A 21,971-nucleotide genomic window follows, 5' to 3' on the forward strand; every position below is an offset into this window, starting at 1 on the left:
TGATATAATAGAAACATTAGAACTTTCAAATTCCTCAGCTAATAAAAATGCAAACTCATTAAAAAAATGTTAAAGTCAAGACAATGATTGTACAAGATTACAACAATAAAGGTAACTCTGGTGATGATAAAAATAATTTAAGTTCTGCTTTATTTAAACCTAAAAAGTGTCAAAAGTGTAGCGGTGACCATAAATTGAGTTCGTGTCCTGAATTTTTGGCACTGTCATGTGAAGCACGTTTGCAAATTTTACCTTGCAAACGTGCTTAAAGCATACCTTATGGTATGCTTTAATTGTTTGTCTGTGGGTCATTATGCCAACAACTGTAAGAAGGCAGGCTGTAAAATATGTCGTCGCAAACACCACACTCTTGTACACGTTTCTGAACATTCAAAATTTAAAAATACTCCCTCTTTTCACAAAATTGTTAATGGTAATGATACTGGTAATAATGCAACTATGTCCGCTCAATCAAATCAAAGCGCAAACATTGAAACGCAAAAATTGAACACAGTGTTTTACTTTCGACCGCATTAGTAAATGTGATGGGGGGAAACAATATAGTTTACACCGCTCGTGCTCTTCTTGACAGCGGCAGCACGTCCTGTCTTATGACCGAAGCAAACGATTGTGACTTTCTGGTTACAATGTAAGTAATTCAGTGATGGGCATCAATAATTCCTTGTCGCAAATTAATAAAATGTGCTTTGTGGCAATAAAATCTATAAATAATGACTATATGGTAAAGATAAATTGTTTTGTGTTAACATCCATAACTGAGAATGTTCCTAATAACTATATAAATCCATCCAGCCTTAAAATCCCATCTGATATCTGTTTGGCTGATCCAAATTTTAATACGCCGGCCCCGATAGACATATTACTAGGTGCTGATATATTTTGGGACCTGTTAGGATCGAAGATAATAAAATTAGGACCAGGGCAACCCATTCTTTGTGAAACTAAGGTAGGTTGGTTAGTTTCTGGACCAACGGATACTGCTATGCCATTGCCCTTTACAAAAGGTAAGTGCAACTTCACAAAGCTCATCTCAGATGATGAGGATAATCTGAATGACAATATTCAACATTTGCCTACGCGGTTTTGGCAACTAGAAGATGTTTGCACATCATCAAATCATTCACCTGAGGAAATAACATGCGAAGATCATTTTGTAAAAAATACTACGCGTTTAGAAAACGGTCAGTTTTGTGTAAAAATTCCTTTAAGATATCCTTCTGACCTCCTAGGTGAATCTTTATCTCGAGCAAGGCATTGTTTTTCATCGTTAGAGCGATTTAATTTTAACAGCGATTTAACAGATTTAAGGGTAACTTACAATTCTGTGAAATGTATAAAAGTTTTATGAACGAATACGAGCTCTTAGGTCACATGTCACTATGTGACACTACAAACAAAGACGCATATTTTATTCCGCATCATGGAGTGATGCCTGAATGTAGTACTACAATAAAATTAAGAGTGGTTTTTAATGCTAGTAGCCCAACAAATACTGGTGTTTCTTTTAATAATTTACAAATGATAGGACCCGTAGTACAGGATGATCTGTTATCTATCCTAATTAGATTTAGACAACATAAAAATATAATCGCCGGAGATATCGAGAAAATGTACCGGACTATAGTGGTTCATCCTAATGACAGACACTTGCAGCAGATTGTCTGGCGTGATAACCCTCTATCTCCACTACAAACTTATCAACTAAATATTGTAACCTACGGCACAGCTAGTGCTCCGTTCTTAGCAACCAGATGTCTTCGTCAATTAGGTCTAGAGTGTGATAATCAAAAAGTTTCAGAAATTATTCTTCATGATTTTTGTGTAGATGACCTCCTTACAGGCGGAGATGACATGGTTGAAGTCGAGCACTTGCGTCAAGAGATAACTTTAACTCTAGCATCAGCCCAAATGAATTTAAGGAAATGGAAGTCAAACATGCAGTTAGTTAACGGATGTGACATGTCGCAGTCTTCGCTAGACTTAAATATTGGAGGACTTGAATCGACTAAAACATTAGGTTTAGGATGGCAGGCAATGTCTGATGAATTGTGTTTTCCCATCAGTGATTCAGTTATCGACAGTAATAGTAAACGTGAAATGCTTTCTGTTATTTCACAGATCTTTGATCCTCTAGGCCTAGAAGGCCTAGAGTAATGACAATGAAGTCCTTGTGTAATGACAATGAAAATGTTGCTTCAAAAATTATGGTTACACAAACTGTCTTGGGATGAACAACTGCCTCCGGAAGTTAATAAACTTTGGTCCGAATTAATTGTAGATTTACCGGAATTAAATAAAAATAGGATTCCACGACGTGTTATTATTGATTCATACCAGTTTTTAGAATTTCACATTTTCTGCGATGCGTCTGAACGAGCCTACGGTGCGTGCCTATACGTACGTAGCGTTAGTGATGAGGGTGATGTATTAGTGCGTTTATTAGTAGCTAAAGGTCGAGTTGCTCCGCTTAAACCCACAACTATTCCGAGGTTGGAACTTTGTGGTGACCTGGTAGGAGTTCGTATATATGAAAAGGTTGTTGCATCATTACGAGTACGAGCAGCACGAACCTTTTTTTGGAGTGACTCTATGATAGTGCTAGGCTGGTTAAAAATGTTGCCAAATAAGCTTCAACCCTTTGTCCGGAACAGAATTGCAGAAATTTTAGATAAGACACCCAGTTCCTACCGATAAAAATCCCGCGGATTATATTTCACGTGGTGTCGCATTTAAGTTAATACGGAATTTGAAAGAATGGTGGTCCGGACCAGAATTTTTGATGAAAGATATGTCATGTTGGCCAACTAAACCTTTACATACAGATGAAGATACACTACCGGAAATTACTATTTTACATGCTTTGGCCAACAATGATGAATTAAATAGATTAATTAATTTTAACTCTTTTTCTAATTTTCTACGGCTTAGGCGTTCTGTTATCAATTAATACTTCCGGTCCTACATATACGGCTAGTTCGGGTACATCTTGATGATTATTTATAAGTATAGATTAAAACTTCTGTTTAACAATTTAATTAGTAATTTCATAATCAAATAAATAGTTGATTCATATTTGTTTATACTTGGAACATTTTATTATATATTATTCTATTTATTAATGGCGCCTTCTGCTTGTCAGCTTCCGGCGCAATTAATAAATAGTGCTTATTGTTTATTTATATTTTCTCAAATTATGTCGATTAATCAATGCTATAATAATTTTGTTTTATTATGTATAATGTAAGGATTAAGCTACTAGAATCTTATTTTACTGATCTGGCTAGGTTATCTGCTGCTTATCAACTTCCGGTGTAATATATTAATCTTAATATTTAATGTTACATAATCCTGTATTATTAAATAATATTTGTCCGTAAATAATCATTAGAATAATTAAGATAAACAATGTTTAATATTATCTTTTAAGTTTGTAAATTTAGTATTAAATTAGGTCAAGATGTTTTTGTATAAATACCGCCAGTTTAAATATATCGGGCATTGGTACTGTAACCGTTGTAACGAGCATTACAAGAGTTTTCTTATATAACGTATTGTCATTTTCGCCGCCACCCTGGTAATCCACCTTCTATAGTACTTTAGCTTGGGTTTTACGATTTGTTGATCTGAAATGCAAAAAGATAAAGAATATTGGTCCTTTTAGTAGTAAAGACTTACAAAGAGCTTTAAATGTAATAATTCGGGCATCTCAAAGTGAATCCGTTATAGAATATACTTTATTAATAAATAAAAAGGAGTTGCCTAAGAAAAGTCCACTAAATAAATTCAAAGTATTTTTAGATGACCAAAATATCATGCATGTCGGTGGTCGACTCCAAAATTCAAACTATCAGTATGATAAAAAGCATCCTATTCTTCTACGTTCCAATCATCGGTTTACAGTGTTAGTATTTGAATATGAACATAAAAGGTTATTTTATGCTGCCCCTCAATTATTATTATCTTCTATTAGAGAAATATATTGGCCTATTAGAGGACGGAATTTAGCTCGAAAATGTTACTTACAATGTACGCGGTGCTGTCGATTCAGACGTGAAACAGTTACTCCCACTATGGGTTACTTACCACAGCAGCGACTTCTAGGTGGTTTTGCTTTTGAAAATATTGGTTTGGATTATGCAGGTCCAATCCAATCAGCAGTTCGACAAGGTCGAGGTACAAAATTAGTTAAAGTTTATATTGCCATATTTATTTGTTTTACAACAAAATCAATTCACCTCGATTTAGTAGGTGATTTATCTAGTAATACATTTATTTTAGCTTTAAAAAGGTTCATCTCACGTAGAGGAAAGCCGAAAAATATATATTCCGATAACGGCCGTTCATTTGTCGGTGCATACAATGACCTTTCGAGCTTTCTTAAAACAGATTGTGATTCAGTAACTGAAGAAATGTCAAAGGTAGGTATAAACTTTCATTTTATCCCGGCATACTCCCCTCATTTTGCTGGTCTTGCGGAGGCTGGCGTAAAATCAACTAAACATCATTTAGTTAGAGTGTTGGGCCTTTGTAACCTCTCTTACGAAGAATTATACACCACTTTAGTCCAAATAGAAGCTATCTTGAACTCGAGACCACTGACGCCATTATCATCAAATGCCGATGATTTAACGCCATTGACGCCAGGACATTTTTTATTTGGACGCCCCTTAGTATCATTACCATCGCCAAACTACGAACATCGCCCTGTAAATTCCTTAACTCGCTTCCAACGAATAGAACAGCTGAGACAACATTTTTGGACTCGATGGAGCAAGGAATATATATCGGAACTTCAGATAAGAACCAAATGGAGGTCATGTAAGGGTTCGCTGAAACTCAACTCTTTGGTTCTTTTAAAAGAGGATAACTTGCCGCCACTAAAATGGGGAATGGGGAGAATCGTGGCTGTCCATCCCGGTCCAGATGGGATCATCAGAGTTGCAGACGTCAAGACGTCCAATGGCGTAGTTCGAAGATCATTTAGCAAAATTTGCCCATTACCCCACCTTTCTGAAGATGGAAATTCTGGTTGAAAGGGAATCTTTCAACGTCCGGGGGTATGTTGGCGCAAGCGCCTGTTAAAACTGTGAAGCAATTTAGTATATGGACGTTACGGAACGATTTAGATATAAGGCACTTTGTTTATTGTAATTTTTTACCTACCCTGTCATAAAAATATGTAACACAATAAAATTTTCATTGCAACTAAACTACACCTTTTTTAATATCTCCTCGTTAAATACTATCAAAATCCGCAACAGACGTTCTCGTTATATCGAAGAAGATGTATATAATGTAGATGTATATAATATTATATAGTCTCCCTTATTAGTTTAATTAAAATAATAATAAGAGTAATAATCGAACGGATTAATCATTTGAATTATTAATATTATTATTATTATTATATCAATAGGTAAACTATATAATAAAAATAAACGATTCGTATCGAGATCGGAACGGAACGACGGACGATAGAGGGTGTCGAGGTCGAGGGGGGAGGGGGCGGGGGTGTTTGTGGCGGTGTCGTGGTGAAGGGAGTTTTTTTTTTTTTCCTGAGTGAATGTGTGCTGTTGGCCCTATTGGCCTTTACAGCGTCACCGGGCGTTGGGGCGAGTACTAGACTCCGCCTTGAATTTCGAGCCGTTTCGGGCTCTACATGACGTCCATCCTGAGGATGTCTCCTACGAGATCGCACCTCGGCTCAGGACGTAGTCGGAGGGGAGGGAAGCCCTTCTGTACGAAGCACCATACTAGATCACGACCGATTTCGCGATGTCGCAAATCTGGGACCTCGTTTCCGCCGGCGGAAACGGTGTATATGTATCTTGTGTAGTGTTTTCCCTACGAAGGGAGCGTTTGCGACAGTTATGCTGTCGTCTTTGTCATCAAGGACGTGCACTGGACGCCTGAGTCTGTGCGGGAGGTTACCTCTGAGGGAGGTATATGAGTAGGCCTGTGCTATCAGCGGATTGCCGTGTCGTTTAGCTCTCTCAAAATACGCCGTAGAGAGCATTTTGAGATACTTGGCGATCGAATCGATTTTGAGGTCCTTGTGAAGGTCAACGTTACGTATGTACCATGGCGAGTTGGTAGCGATACGAAGAAAGCGATTTTGAATCATCTGCAGACGTTTGATCTGACACGGTGAGCAGTGGGCAAAGACAGGGCTCGCATAGGTCATTATGGGACGTATGAAGGTTTTGTACAATGTCGTCTTATTTCTAAGGGACATTTTACTCCTCCCACATAGCATCACATACAGTCTTCCTAGTACGAACGCTGCCCTGTTACGTACCCTTTTGATGTGGGACTGGAAATTGAGTCTCCTATCGAGTGTGACTCCTAAGTATTTAACTTCGGATTTCCACGGGATAGGTTGGTCGAACAGGGTTATGTTTCCCGGGTTGGCCATATGATTCCTAATATATATAGGATTGCGGGTGAAGTGTACTGCTACACTTTTATCCGGATTAACTTCGATTCTCCACTTCCGGAACCAATCGCCTAGTGCGTTGGCCGCGGATTGGAGACGCTTTGTCATGACTGCCGTCGAAGGCGTGGTTGTATATAAGGCGGTATCGTCCGCGAAGAGGGCTAAGTTAACCCTTTGGGTTGGGTTTGGAATATCATTCGTGAATAACGAATAGAGTATCGGGGATAGTGCGGAGCCTTGAGGGACTCCTGCCCTGATGGGGCGAGGTGATGACAAGGTGCCTTCAACTCTGTAGCGGAAAGTACGATTCGTCAAGTAGTCTCGTATGATGAGAACGAGTCTGTCTGGCAATCCGAGAGTGTATAGTTTATATAATAAACCATTGTGCCAGACTTTGTCGAATGCTTTCGCTACATCGAAGAATAGGGCACCCGTCGAGGTGGTTCTACCGATGGCGAAACCCTTAAGTATGTCTTCCGTTAGGCGGTGGACCTGATTGACGCACGAGTGCCCGGCTCTAAAGCCGAACTGCTCGTTAATTTGAATCTGATTGGCCTCTACGTGGGCTTTGATTCTTGCGAGGATAACTCTCTCGTAGACCTTTCCGAGAGTGTTGAGGAGGCTAATGGATCGATAGCTCGTGGGTTGATTCCTGGGTTTCCCTGGTTTAGGGATTCCTATGACTATGGCTTCTTTCCATTGGTCTGGAAAGGAGCATCCTGCCAGAAGGGCGTTGAATATTAGCACGAGAAGTGCTATTAGTTGTTGCGGGAGGCGCTTAGTGGCTTTATTACTGATCCGGTCCGCACCGGGCGATTTTTTGACTTGTAATTTCTTGACTATCGATTCGATCTCCTCGACTGATGTCGGTGACAACGGTTCGTCCGTTGGTGGCACAGAGCTGATATTATCTATTAAAGTGTCGACCTTTAAGAGGTGTTCCGGGTCTACCGCTTGGTTGCTCGGTGAGCATTGCGTTTCTAAGCTATCGGCTAAGCACTCGGCCTTATCCAAGTCGTCTGTTGCGGGCGGGAGATTCGGGCGTAACAAAGGAGGCATGTTCGCGGCTCGTTCGCCTTTGAGGGATCTCGGCATCGTCCAGAACGCTGTGTGCGATGGTTTGATTTCCCCTAGGCGAGTACCGTAATTATCATCACGGAATTCGCTGAAACGGGCTTTGACGTCCCTCTGAAGGGCCCAGAGTTTCCTCCGGTTTTCTGGTGATGGAAACGCGTCATGAGCTCGTGTGGCGGCGTTTTTCCGAGTGATAAGATCTTTTAAGTCTTCAGGGAGCTCCCAACGCTCGTTAGGGCGAATTTCGACCTCCCTGGAGCACATGTCTATTTTGTCGCGTATGTGGGTCGTGAGTTTAATCGCGGCCGCTTTTGCAACGTCTACTGTGTCAATTCTGTCTGGGATATCTTTTAGTGGCTGAGAATCTAAGGACTGGACTTGCTGTGTGAATTTATGCCAGTCGATAATCGTTTTAATAGGACGGTTAAGTGGATCATCCGGCCCTAGCTCTACTAAGACTGGGCGATGATCTGAGTCTAACTCGGATAGTGCTTCGATTGAACGTAACTGCAAGGTCACGCCTTTCAATAACACTATGTCGAGTACGTCTGGTTTATCTCTGCGGTTCTCCGAGAGTGGGAACCGAGTGGGTGTCGTAGGAGCAATGACGGCAAAATTGTGCGACATATGGTGAGACAAACGATCTAATGTTTTACCTCTAGCATTTGTTTGGAGTGAATTCCAGTTGGGGTGTTTGCTGTTTAGGTCGCCGGCTAAAATGACCGCGCTACCCATTGATAGAAGTGACTTAAGGTCATTTTCTAGGAGTTGTTTCGTCGGTGAGAGGTAAACAGAGGCTAGGATAACGGGCTGATGGCCCGTCATACTTAGCTGACAGATTGACGCTTCGATGTTGGTGAGCGGTGGGGTGTCGAGTGGCAGGCAGTGAAGTGACCTTTTATAGTAAATAACCGTACCACCTTTAGCGGAGATACGATCGTTTCTGATGATGCGGTAATTCGCGATGTTCGGATCGCGAACGTTGGGTTTGAGAAACGTCTCTTGCACTAGCATGACGTCGACGGGATGGTTGCGTAAGAAATATATGCGATGAAACATTCGAGCGATTTTTATTTTAAGCACATCGCGCTCTCTCGTACGGTGTGCCGTATAGACGCAGAACGTTATCGACCAATAGGAAACGAGCACAGTGCGGGGTGCCGGAGAGGGGAAAAGGTTATTCGGTTCTTATACTAAACGAAATACTCCATCCTCCCTTCACAACGACACCGCCACAAACACCCCCGCCCCCTCCCCCCTCGACCTCGACACCCTCTATCGTCCGTCGTTCCGTTCCGATCTCGATACGAATCGTTTATTCTTATTATAGTTTACCTATTGATATAATAATAATAATAATAATATTAATAATTCAAATGATTAATACGTTCGATTATTACTCTTATTATTATTATTTTAATTAAAACTAATAAGGGAGACTATATATTATATACATCTTCTTCGATATAACGAGAACGTCTAGTACTAAGTTAATATATATATATATATATTATAAATCTAAGATATGTCGGGACGTCGAAATCGTTTATGAAACCTCATTTTAATTTTGCACATACGATATATTTTGTGGCCCTGAAAAGGGCCTTTTTGTAAATGATCATGATTGGACGATGTCGTTCGTACGTCCGTCGTCCGTACGTCGTATCACGCACGATACACGTGGTGGTGGTGGTGGTGGTCGTGGTGGTATATGATTATATAGTTTCATCATAATCATCATCATCATCATCGAATCGATGAAAAGACGACGACGAAGACGGACAGAGACGGAGACGACGACGGCGGCGTCGTCGTCGTCGTCATCGAGATCGTCTAACGAACGATTGTCGCGCACAGCCACCGTCAGTTTATGCCTTCTTCTCGGTCTTCTTGGGCAGCAGAACGGCTTGGATGTTGGGGAGGACGCCGCCTTGTGCGATCGTCACGCCCGAGAGTAACTTGTTAAGCTCCTCGTCGTTACGGATCGCCAACTGAAGATGTCTCGGTATAATCCTAGTCTTCTTGTTGTCGCGGGCAGCGTTGCCGGCCAACTCGAGAACTTCGGCGGCGAGGTATTCCATGACGGCCGCGAGGTATACCGGTGCACCGGCACCGACGCGCTCCGCGTAGTTACCCTTCCTCAGCAGTCTGTGTATACGTCCGACGGGAAACTGAAGACCGGCACGGTTGGAACGTGACTTTGCCTTCCCCTTGACTTTGCCTCCTTTACCGCGACCGGACATGTCGACAGAGATAGGTTTTTATTAAAATGTATAACGAACGAAACGCGGATCGATACGCGTGCGTACGGCTCGCCTGTGCGGTGAATAATGACTTCGTATCGTTTTTTTTTTTTTTTTTTTTTTTTTTTCCTGAGTGAATGTGTGCTGTTGGCCCTATTGGCCTTTACAGCGTCACCGGGCGTTGGGGCGAGTACTAGACTCCGCCTTGAATTTCGAGCCGTCTCGGGCTCTACATGACGTCCATCCTGAGGATGTCTCCTACGAGATCGCACCTCGGCTCAGGACGTAGTCGGAGGGGAGGGAAGCGCTTCTGTACGAAGCACCATACTAGATCACGACCGATTTCGTGATGTCGCAAATCTGGGACCTCGTTTCCGCCGGCGGAAACGGTGTAAGAGTGTCTTGTGTAGTGTTTTCCCTACGAAGGGAGCGTTTGCGACAGTTATGCTGTCGTCATTGTCATCGAGGACGTGCATTGGACGCCTGAGTCTGTGCGGGAGGTTACCTCTGAGGGAGGTATATGAGCAGGCCTGTGCTATCAGCGGATTGCCGTGTCGCTTAGCTCTCTCAAAATACGCCGTAGAGAGCATTTTGAGATACTTAGCGATCGAATCGATTTTGAGGTCCTTGTGAAGGTCAACGTTGCGTATGTACCATGGCGAGTTGGTAGCGATACGGAGAAAGCGATTTTGAATCATCTGCAGACGTTTGATCTGACACGGTGAGCAGTGGGCAAAGACAGGGCTCGCATAGGTCATTATGGGACGTATGAAGGTTTTGTACAATGTCGTCTTATTTCTAAGGGACATTTTACTCCTCCCACATAGCATCACATACAGTCTTCCTAGTACGAACGCTGCCCTGTTACGTACCCTTTTGATGTGGGACTGGAAATTGAGTCTCCTATCGAGTGTGACTCCTAAGTATTTAACTTCGGATTTCCACGGGATAGGTTGGTCGAACAGGGTTATGTTTCCCGGGTTGGCCATATGATTCCTAATATATATAGGATTGCGGGTGAAGTGTACTGCTACACTTTTATCCGGATTAACTTCGATTCTCCACTTCCGGAACCAATCGCCTAGTGCGTTGGCCGCGGATTGGAGACGCTTTGTCATGACTGCCGTCGAAGGCGTGGTTGTATATAAGGCGGTATCGTCCGCGAAGAGGGCTAAGTTAACCCTTTGGGTTGGGTTTGGAATATCATTCGTGAATAACGAATAGAGTATCGGGGATAGTGCGGAGCCTTGAGGGACTCCTGCCCTGATGGGGCGAGGTGATGACAAGGTGCCTTCAACTCTGTAGCGGAAAGTACGATTCGTCAAGTAGTCTCGTATGATGAGAACGAGTCTGTCTGGCAATCCGAGAGTGTATAGTTTATATAATAAACCATTGTGCCAGACTTTGTCGAATGCTTTCGCTACATCGAAGAATAGGGCACCCGTCGAGGTGGTTCTACCGATGGCGAAACCCTTAAGTATGTCTTCCGTTAGGCGGTGGACCTGATTGACGCACGAGTGCCCGGCTCTAAAGCCGAACTGCTCGTTAATTTGAATCTGATTGGCCTCTACGTGGGCTTTGATTCTTGCGAGGATAACTCTCTCGTAGACCTTTCCGAGAGTGTTGAGGAGGCTAATGGATCGATAGCTCGTGGGTTGATTCCTGGGTTTCCCTGGTTTAGGGATTCCTATGACTATGGCTTCTTTCCATTGGTCTGGAAAGGAGCATCCTGCCAGAAGGGCGTTGAATATTAGCACGAGAAGTGCTATTAGTTGTTGCGGGAGGCGCTTAGTGGCTTTATTACTGATCCGGTCCGCACCGGGCGATTTTTTGACTTGTAATTTCTTGACTATCGATTCGATCTCCTCGACTGATGTCGGTGACAACGGTTCGTCCGTTGGTGGCACAGAGCTGATATTATCTATTAAAGTGTCGACCTTTAAGAGGTGTTCCGGGTCTACCGCTTGGTTGCTCGGTGAGCATTGCGTTTCTAAGCTATCGGCTAAGCACTCGGCCTTATCCAAGTCGTCTGTTGCGGGCGGGAGATTCGGGCGTAACAAAGGAGGCATGTTCGCGGCTCGTTCGCCTTTGAGGGATCTCGGCATCGTCCAGAACGCTGTGTGCGATGGTTTGATTTCCCCTAGGCGAGTACCGTAATTATCATCACGGAATTCGCTGAAACGGGCTTTGACGTCCCTCTGAAGGGCCCAGAGTTTCCTCCGGTTTTCTGGTGATGGAAACGCGTCATGAGCTCGTGTGGCGGCGTTTTTCCGAGTGATAAGATCTTTTAAGTCTTCAGGGAGCTCCCAACGCTCGTTAGGGCGAATTTCGACCTCCCTGGAGCACATGTCTATTTTGTCGCGTATGTGGGTCGTGAGTTTAATCGCGGCCGCTTTTGCAACGTCTACTGTGTCAATTCTGGCTGGGATATCTTTTAGTGGCTGAGAATCTAAGGACTGGACTTGCTGTGTGAATTTATGCCAGTCGATAATCGTTTTAATAGGACGGTTAAGTGGATCATCCGGCCCTAGCTCTACTAAGACTGGGCGGTGATCTGAGTCTAACTCGGATAGTGCTTCGATTGAACGTAACTGCAAGGTCACGCCTTTCAATAACACTATGTCGAGTACGTCTGGTTTATCTCTGCGGTTCTCCGAGAGTGGGAACCGAGTGGGTGTCGTAGGAGCAATGACGGCAAAATTGTGCGACATATGGTGAGACAAACGATCTAATGTTTTACCTCTAGCATTTGTTTGGAGTGAATTCCAGTTGGGGTGTTTGCTGTTTAGGTCGCCGGCTAAAATGACCGCGCTACCCATTGATAGAAGTGACTTAAGGTCATTTTCTAGGAGTTGTTTCGTCGGTGAGAGGTAAACAGAGGCTAGGATAACGGGCTGATGGCCCGTCATACTTAGCTGACAGATTGACGCTTCGATGTTGGTGAGCGGTGGGGTGTCGAGTGGCAGGCAGTGAAGTGACCTTTTATAGTAAATAACCGTACCACCTTTAGCGGAGATACGATCGTTTCTGATGATGCGGTAATTCGCGATGTTCGGATCGCGAACGTTGGGTTTGAGAAACGTCTCTTGCACTAGCATGACGTCGACGGGATGGTTGCGTAAGAAATATATGCGATGAAACATTCGAGCGATTTTTATTTTAAGCACATCGCGCTCTCTCGTACGGTGTGCCGTATAGACGCAGAACGTTATCGACCAATAGGAAACGAGCACAGTGCGGGGTGCCGGAGAGGGGAAAAGGTTATTCGGTTCTTATACTAAACGAAATACTCCATCCTCCCTTCACAACGACACCGCCACAAACACCCCCGCCCCCTCCCCCCTCGACCTCGACACCCTCTATCGTCCGTCGTTCCGTTCCGATCTCGATACGAATCGTTTATTCTTATTATAGTTTACCTATTGATATAATAATAATAATAATAATATTAATAATTCAAATGATTAATACGTTCGATTATTACTCTTATTATTATTATTTTAATTAAAACTAATAAGGGAGACTATATATTATATACATCTTCTTCGATATAACGAGAACGTCTAGTACTAAGTTAATATATATATATATATATTATAAATCTAAGATATGTCGGGACGTCGAAATCGTTTATGAAACCTCATTTTAATTTTGCACATACGATATATTTTGTGGCCCTGAAAAGGGCCTTTTTGTAAATGATCATGATTGGACGATGTCGTTCGTACGTCCGTCGTCCGTACGTCGTATCACGCACGATACACGTGGTGGTGGTGGTGGTGGTCGTGGTGGTATATGATTATATAGTTTCATCATAATCATCATCATCATCATCGAATCGATGAAAAGACGACGACGAAGACGGACAGAGACGGAGACGACGACGGCGGCGTCGTCGTCGTCGTCATCGAGATCGTCTAACGAACGATTGTCGCGCACAGCCACCGTCAGTTTATGCCTTCTTCTCGGTCTTCTTGGGCAGCAGAACGGCTTGGATGTTGGGGAGGACGCCGCCTTGTGCGATCGTCACGCCCGAGAGTAACTTGTTCAGCTCCTCGTCGTTACGGATCGCCAACTGAAGATGTCTCGGTATAATCCTAGTCTTCTTGTTGTCGCGGGCAGCGTTGCCGGCCAACTCGAGAACTTCGGCGGCGAGGTATTCCATGACGGCCGCGAGGTATACCGGTGCACCGGCACCGACGCGCTCCGCGTAGTTACCCTTCCTCAGCAGTCTGTGTATACGTCCGACGGGAAACTGAAGACCGGCACGGTTGGAACGTGACTTTGCCTTCCCCTTGACTTTGCCTCCTTTACCGCGACCGGACATGTCGACAGAGATAGGTTTTTATTAAAATGTATAACGAACGAAACGCGGATCGATACGCGTGCGTACGGCTCGCCTGTGCGGTGAATAATGACTTCGTATCGTTTTTTTTTTTTTTTTTTTTTTTTTTTCCTGAGTGAATGTGTGCTGTTGGCCCTATTGGCCTTTACAGCGTCACCGGGCGTTGGGGCGAGTACTAGACTCCGCCTTGAATTTCGAGCCGTCTCGGGCTCTACATGACGTCCATCCTGAGGATGTCTCCTACGAGATCGCACCTCGGCTCAGGACGTAGTCGGAGGGGAGGGAAGCGCTTCTGTACGAAGCACCATACTAGATCACGACCGATTTCGTGATGTCGCAAATCTGGGACCTCGTTTCCGCCGGCGGAAACGGTGTAAGAGTGTCTTGTGTAGTGTTTTCCCTACGAAGGGAGCGTTTGCGACAGTTATGCTGTCGTCATTGTCATCGAGGACGTGCATTGGACGCCTGAGTCTGTGCGGGAGGTTACCTCTGAGGGAGGTATATGAGCAGGCCTGTGCTATCAGCGGATTGCCGTGTCGCTTAGCTCTCTCAAAATACGCCGTAGAGAGCATTTTGAGATACTTAGCGATCGAATCGATTTTGAGGTCCTTGTGAAGGTCAACGTTGCGTATGTACCATGGCGAGTTGGTAGCGATACGGAGAAAGCGATTTTGAATCATCTGCAGACGTTTGATCTGACACGGTGAGCAGTGGGCAAAGACAGGGCTCGCATAGGTCATTATGGGACGTATGAAGGTTTTGTACAATGTCGTCTTATTTCTAAGGGACATTTTACTCCTCCCACATAGCATCACATACAGTCTTCCTAGTACGAACGCTGCCCTGTTACGTACCCTTTTGATGTGGGACTGGAAATTGAGTCTCCTATCGAGTGTGACTCCTAAGTATTTAACTTCGGATTTCCACGGGATAGGTTGGTCGAACAGGGTTATGTTTCCCGGGTTGGCCATATGATTCCTAATATATATAGGATTGCGGGTGAAGTGTACTGCTACACTTTTATCCGGATTAACTTCGATTCTCCACTTCCGGAACCAATCGCCTAGTGCGTTGGCCGCGGATTGGAGACGCTTTGTCATGACTGCCGTCGAAGGCGTGGTTGTATATAAGGCGGTATCGTCCGCGAAGAGGGCTAAGTTAACCCTTTGGGTTGGGTTTGGAATATCATTCGTGAATAACGAATAGAGTATCGGGGATAGTGCGGAGCCTTGAGGGACTCCTGCCCTGATGGGGCGAGGTGATGACAAGGTGCCTTCAACTCTGTAGCGGAAAGTACGATTCGTCAAGTAGTCTCGTATGATGAGAACGAGTCTGTCTGGCAATCCGAGAGTGTATAGTTTATATAATAAACCATTGTGCCAGACTTTGTCGAATGCTTTCGCTACATCGAAGAATAGGGCACCCGTCGAGGTGGTTCTACCGATGGCGAAACCCTTAAGTATGTCTTCCGTTAGGCGGTGGACCTGATTGACGCACGAGTGCCCGGCTCTAAAGCCGAACTGCTCGTTAATTTGAATCTGATTGGCCTCTACGTGGGCTTTGATTCTTGCGAGGATAACTCTCTCGTAGACCTTTCCGAGAGTGTTGAGGAGGCTAATGGATCGATAGCTCGTGGGTTGATTCCTGGGTTTCCCTGGTTTAGGGATTCCTATGACTATGGCTTCTTTCCATTGGTCTGGAAAGGAGCATCCTGCCAGAAGGGCGTTGAATATTAGCACGAGAAGTGCTATTAGTTGTTGCGGGAGGCGCTTAGTGGCTTTATTACTGATCCGGTCCGCACCGGGCGATTTTTTGACTTGTAATTTCTTGACTATCGATTCGATCTCCTCGACTGATGTCGGTGACAACGGTTCGTCCGTTGGTGGCACAGAGCTGATATTATCTATTAAAGTGTCGACCTTTAAGAGGTGTTCCGGGTCTACCGCTTGGTTGCTCGGTGAGCATTGCGTTTCTAAGCTATCGGCTAAGCACTCGGCCTTATCCAAGTCGTCTGTTGCGGGCGGGAGATTCGGGCGTAACAAAGGAGGCATGTTCGCGGCTCGTTCGCCTTTGAGGGATCTCGGCATCGTCCAGAACGCTGTGTGCGATGGTTTGATTTCCCCTAGGCGAGTACCGTAATTATCATCACGGAATTCGCTGAAACGGGCTTTGACGTCCCTCTGAAGGGCCCAGAGTTTCCTCCGGTTTTCTGGTGATGGAAACGCGTCATGAGCTCGTGTGGCGGCGTTTTTCCGAGTGATAAGATCTTTTAAGTCTTCAGGGAGCTCCCAACGCTCGTTAGGGCGAATTTCGACCTCCCTGGAGCACATGTCTATTTTGTCGCGTATGTGGGTCGTGAGTTTAATCGCGGCCGCTTTTGCAACGTCTACTGTGTCAATTCTGTCTGGGATATCTTTTAGTGGCTGAGAATCTAAGGACTGGACTTGCTGTGTGAATTTATGCCAGTCGATAATCGTTTTAATAGGACGGTTAAGTGGATCATCCGGCCCTAGCTCTACTAAGACTGGGCGGTGATCTGAGTCTAACTCGGATAGTGCTTCGATTGAACGTAACTGCAAGGTCACACCTTTCAATAACACTATGTCGAGTACGTCTGGTTTATCTCTGCGGTTCTCCGAGAGTGGGAACCGAGTGGGTGTCGTAGGAGCAATGACGGCAAAATTGTGCGACATATGGTGAGACAAACGATCTAATGTTTTACCTCTAGCATTTGTTTGGAGTGAATTCCAGTTGGGGTGTTTGCTGTTTAGGTCGCCGGCTAAAATGACCGCGCTACCCATTGATAGAAGTGACTTAAGGTCATTTTCTAGGAGTTGTTTCGTCGGTGAGAGGTAAACAGAGGCTAGGATAACGGGCTGATGGCCCGTCATACTTAGCTGACAGATTGACGCTTCGATGTTGGTGAGCGGTGGGGTGTCGAGTGGCAGGCAGTGAAGTGACCTTTTATAGTAAATAACCGTACCACCTTTAGCGGAGATACGATCGTTTCTGATGATGCGGTAATTCGCGATGTTCGGATCGCGAACGTTGGGTTTGAGAAACGTCTCTTGCACTAGCATGACGTCGACGGGATGGTTGCGTAAGAAATCGCGGACTAGATCGATTTGTTGGATAAGACCGTTTGCGTTGAACGTTATGACGGTCAGGGCGCGAGGCTTTATCCTAGCGTTGGCCATTGAGCTTGGTGAGTGCGTTCATCTGAGTGAACAGCGATGCATATTTTACGAGCAGGCATACAAAGTTACCTGGGTCTGCCGAGTACTCATCTAAGAAATGTTGGATGCCATCTAAGTCAATTTTGCCACATAACATGGCAAATTGTTTTAGGTTCGCCGTGTCCCGTTCTTGGGAACGCGGCTGTTTACTGTAGTTTGCGCGCGGCGCAAGAGGACGCGGAGGTGCCTCTGTGGTCTTACGGACCATAGGCAGAGGTTTCTCCCAAGCGCCTTTGTTGGTAGCCTGGGGGGCACGCGTGGGTGCCTGAGGGGCTCGTGTGGGTGTCTGAGGAGCACACGTGGGTGCCTGAGGGGCTTCCGTAGGTGCGGGAGCCTGAGGGGCTTTAGTGTGTGGTTGAGAAGCGGCGGTGGGCGCCTGAGGGGCTCTCCCCGGCCGTGAGGCGATCCGACTAGACCGCTTTTTCCCCTTCGGGCTGCGTTTGCGCGGCGCCTTGGGACACCCGCGATAATTCGCGGGGTGGCCCTCGGTTTTGCACAATACGCAACTCGGAGGGGCTTCAGGGACGGGAATTTTGCTCCGACCGCACTCGGCTGTTAAGTGGCCCTCTAGACACTTTACGCATCTAGGTTTGGCAAAACAATGCCGCGCGGAATGCCCGTAGAGTTGGCACCGATGGCACTGGCCAGGGGTGCCGCGGCTGCGGGGAGGTTCCAGCTTGAAGTCGGAAAGACCGCAGATCTTTTCGATATTGAATATTTTCTTACCCTCGGGGGTAAGAGGTAGTATGGCGAGCACTAGGTCGTAGCGCTCTTTAGTACGCGGGTGGTACATCCGATGTACCTCTAAGATTGGCAAGTTGGAACTCTCCAAACTTGCCTTGATCAGGCCCTCGGGGGTTTCCTTAGGTATTCCCCTGATGACCACTCGTAGTAAACGCTCGTCCTCGAGAGCGAACGTATGGAAGGCAGTGCCATCTTGCCTAAGGAACTCTGTCAGTTTCCTATGTGTTAAAGAGTCCTGAACTTGGACCCTGATTCCTTGCGCGGTATTCTTGGCGTGCGTATAGTGGATACGCTTCGCCGAGAGAATATCCGAGATGGTGGTCCACCTTGATTTGTCTTGTATGAAGACTGGCGGTGGGAGTTTCGAGCTTGTTTGCTCGTTCGTCTGATTGGCCACTCGGGGCATCGGGGGCGTGGGTGACGCGGGTTGTGGATATGCCACAATCGGTTTGCTCGGCATCACCGGGCCTCCGGCTCTGCGAGCATTTGGCGACGACAAAGTCGCCTTTGTCGGTCGCTTACGAGGAGGCGGGGCTTGAGGAGCCTTCGCCTTCCTCTTTGTTGACTTGGAGATGACGGTCTCGAAACCGTCGCTCTCCTCGTCAGTATCTCCCGTCTCAGAGCCGTCGGACGTGGATCCGCGGGACCTCCCGCTGTCACTTTCGGATTCGACCTCCATGGTCTCACCGGAGGGCAGCGGGGGGTTGGGCGAGTCCCGTCCGCGGGCTTCGGAGACGGGTCCTAGGTCTAACGTGCCCTCTATGTCGAGGGCGAAGTCGCTAAGACGCTCTACCGCGTCAATGGGAAGGTGCTGTTGGAGCAGCTTTAAGAGCTGCTCCTTAGAAAGCTTTCTGAGCGGGTCCATGGCCCGACGAGACTGAGATTGTTGCCTCCCTGCCGTTATGGCAGGGAGGTGTGTGCCTACGGTGTGATCCCTACTGGAATCTGCCCGTGGGTGGCAGAAATGAGTGCCTACTCCCAAAGGAGTGTGTACTTAATCTACGGGTGTACTCACGAATGCTGATTGGCAGGACTTTCGCGGAATTCGCGGAGTGCACTACACTACACTTTCCCACTTAGCACTTCACTGCACTGCACAATTAGTTTATCTGTAGATATAGTGTTTATTGTTCACGGCTGGCGAGGCGATCCTTCGAACAAAGGGGTCGGCGATCGCAAACGGTCGGCGCACACAAGGGTGCTCAGGAATTCGCACCTGTTGTGCGAGTTGTCTTTGTTGAGAATTCTTTGTTGATAAATCCTTTGTTCAGTTTCTAGAACAGACGGCGGCGAGGCGACCTTTCGAACAAAGGGTCGAATATCATGAAGTGTCGGCGCACACAAAGGGCGCTCGGGTAGCCGCACCTGTTGTGCGGGTCAGCTTTTCTTGGAAATATTGAGTCGGGTTTCGTCAGTACAGACATCCGTGCGGGACGGAGGTCGGAACGAGAATGCCACTTCGTATCGTATTTGTCGAACGCCTTTATATACTCGGAACGGCGTCGCGTCTATCTGCACGGACGTATCGAGGTGACTTTTGACTGAGCGATGATCGCGGAGCGTTCGATTTTTATTTTTATTTTTTTTTTTTTTCATTCGCGAATTTACTGTAAACTGCGCGTATAATAATAATTTATTAATAATGATTATTAATACTGTAAACTGCGCGTATAATAATAATTTATTAATTAATAATAATGTTTATTTGTATCGTCGTTTGTTACGTTACGTTACGTTACGTTACGTTATAAATTCGGGCAGTCGGGCGGGGGAGATGGTTCCGGTGATCGAGTGAGTGCGAATTCGTGGTGGTGGTGGTGGTGGTGGTGGTGGTGGTTGTGGTGGTGTTCGTCGTCGATGGAATGGAATGGAAAAACGAATGATTATTTGAAATAATAATAAAGTGAAATATTATATTAAAGTGTAAGAGAAAGGAAGAGAGAAGGTAGGGCTAGAGCGGTATCGTGAATATTATCATTATAATATTTAAAGAATAGTGTAGTTTGTGTTGTTCGTATGTAAATATTAATATGTTTAGTTATTTAATATAATTTTCCTTATCTATCTTATATCAACCTTTCGTACGTAGTACACGATGGTGATCTATAAATGTATATGTATATAGAGAGGGATAGGAGGGTATATCGTATCGTGTCGTGTCGTTCGAAACTTTTTTTTTTTTTTTTTTCTTCTTCTTCTTTCTTTCTTTCGATTCTTAAGAAATTTGTGTTAGCCCTGAAAAGGGCTTTTTATCGTGCGATTTACGCGCCGCACACGCTTGCATCGTCATCATCACAGTCGTCGTCGTCGTCGTCGTCGTCGTCGTCGTCGTCGTCGTCGTCGTCGTCGTCGTGGGACGGGACAAATGTATGTTGTCGATGTTGTTGTTGTTGTTGTTGTTGTTGTTGTTGTTGTTGTTGTTGATAACACTTTTGAACGATGTCGTCGTCATTATCACCGCGGCGGCTGCTGGCGGGGGACTTACTTTTTAGCGGCGGCCGCTTTCTTAGCCGCCGGTTTCGACTTCGGTGCAGCGGCGGCTGCCTTCTTCGGTTTCGGTGCTTTAGGTTTCTTGGTCGGCGGCTTCGCACTCTTCTTCGCCTTCGACGCGGCACCCTTCGCCTTCGAAGGAGCGGCGGCCGCGGCGGCCTTCTTGGCGGCGGCGGCGGCCGGTTTCTTTTTAGCCGCTGCCGCTTTTTTGTCCTTAATCGTAGCCTTCGCCTTAGATTTGGACGGCGAAGACGCCGCCGTGCCGGACGAAGCACCGCCGGCGGCCGCTTTCTTGCCCGCGGCGCCGCCGCCCTTGCCGCCGCCGACCGGAGCGGACGTGGCCTTCTTCGATTTACCCGAAGCCGCCGAGGACGCGGCCTTGCCGCCGCCTCCGCCGCCGCCGCCGGACCCGCTTCCCGCTCCGGAGCCCGCGGGTTTCTTCGAAGCCGACGTTTTCGATTCCAGCTTGAACGAACCCGATGCGCCCTTGCCCTTGGTCTGTATGAGCGCGCCCGATTCTACGGCGCTCTTCAGATACTTTCTGATGAAGGGAGCCAATTTTTCCGAATCGACTTTGTATTGAGCCGCGATGTATTTCGTGATCGCCTGAAGCGAAGAACCGCTACGTTCCTTCAACTCTTTGATGGCGCTGTTCACCATTTCCGACGTTTTAGGGTGAGTAGGTTTCGCTTTCGGTTTCTTGGCGGCGGCGGCGCCACCGCCGGCGGCGGCGACCGCGGACGCCTTGGGTTTCTTCGCAGGGGTCGCCGGTGCTGGCGCTTCGGTTGCTACAGCTGTGTCGGCCATGTTTTAATTTTTTTTTTTTTTTTGATTGATTGATTGATTTATATTATGAACACACACTGCACGAGCACAACTCGAATATAACACGAGAATACCCTCAATCTATATCAATCAATGGTCCTCCTGGCTGGCCTAGGCCAGTCTGGGTACGGGCCTCGGGGTTGCCCCCCCTACCCGGGATGGTCCTCCCCGACGGTTCGACCGTCGTGTCGATTCTTTTAGGCCCATAGGGCCAGGGTCGTTGTGACCCAGTGGCTATCTTTTTTCAGTGGTAATGTTGTTCACTGGTTATGTCGTCCTACCGCGTCTCCAGATCGTCGTCTTCCTCTTCACCGATGCCTGCATCGGCGCTGATGGTCGGCGACAATAGGAGCTCACGAGGTAACGGACGCCCCTCAGGTGGTCTGGCATGAAGTGGTGCTATACCGTGGAGGTGTACGCTCGCACTGCTATCTGCCTTAGCAAATAGCGAGCGAGCGAGCTTGCGGACGAACTCCTCCACGGTGGGCGTCCTGGTGTCTCTATGGATGACATCATTTCTGACGTACCTCGGAGCTCCTACAATCAAGCGTAGGCAT

The 21,971-nt window shown here is 46.3% G+C and overlaps 4 protein-coding genes across 4 annotated transcripts; 1 reads left to right on the forward strand and 3 right to left on the reverse strand.

The window, feature by feature from the left end:
• Positions 1-1,350: 1,350 nt before the first annotated feature.
• Positions 1,351-5,054, forward strand: LOC126779429 (uncharacterized). The gene is made up of 4 exons (XM_050503344.1): positions 1,351-1,565; positions 2,502-2,701; positions 3,748-3,909; positions 4,642-5,054. Exons 1-4 carry the CDS (start codon positions 1,351-1,353, stop codon positions 5,052-5,054), a joined length of 990 nt encoding a protein of 329 aa, XP_050359301.1.
• Positions 5,055-9,376: 4,322 nt separating this feature from the next.
• On the reverse strand, positions 9,377-9,774 carry LOC126779746 (histone H2A). Its single transcript, XM_050503889.1, has one exon. The coding sequence runs from the start codon at positions 9,772-9,774 to the stop codon at positions 9,400-9,402; it is 375 nt and encodes a 124-aa protein (XP_050359846.1). The 3' UTR covers positions 9,377-9,399.
• Positions 9,775-13,697: 3,923 nt separating this feature from the next.
• LOC126779747 (histone H2A) lies at positions 13,698-14,101 on the reverse strand. The gene has a single exon (XM_050503890.1). It carries the CDS (start codon positions 14,099-14,101, stop codon positions 13,727-13,729), a length of 375 nt encoding a protein of 124 aa, XP_050359847.1. The 3' UTR covers positions 13,698-13,726.
• A 6,375-nt stretch (positions 14,102-20,476) lies between these two features.
• Positions 20,477-21,495, reverse strand: LOC126779732 (histone H1-like). The gene has a single exon (XM_050503877.1). The coding sequence runs from the start codon at positions 21,394-21,396 to the stop codon at positions 20,581-20,583; it is 816 nt and encodes a 271-aa protein (XP_050359834.1). The 5' UTR covers positions 21,397-21,495; the 3' UTR covers positions 20,477-20,580.
• Between the last annotated feature and the right edge of the window lie 476 nt (positions 21,496-21,971).

Source organism: Nymphalis io, chromosome 29 (genome assembly GCF_905147045.1).
Source record: "Nymphalis io chromosome 29, ilAglIoxx1.1, whole genome shotgun sequence".
Lineage (NCBI taxonomy): Eukaryota > Metazoa > Arthropoda > Insecta > Lepidoptera > Nymphalidae > Nymphalis > Nymphalis io.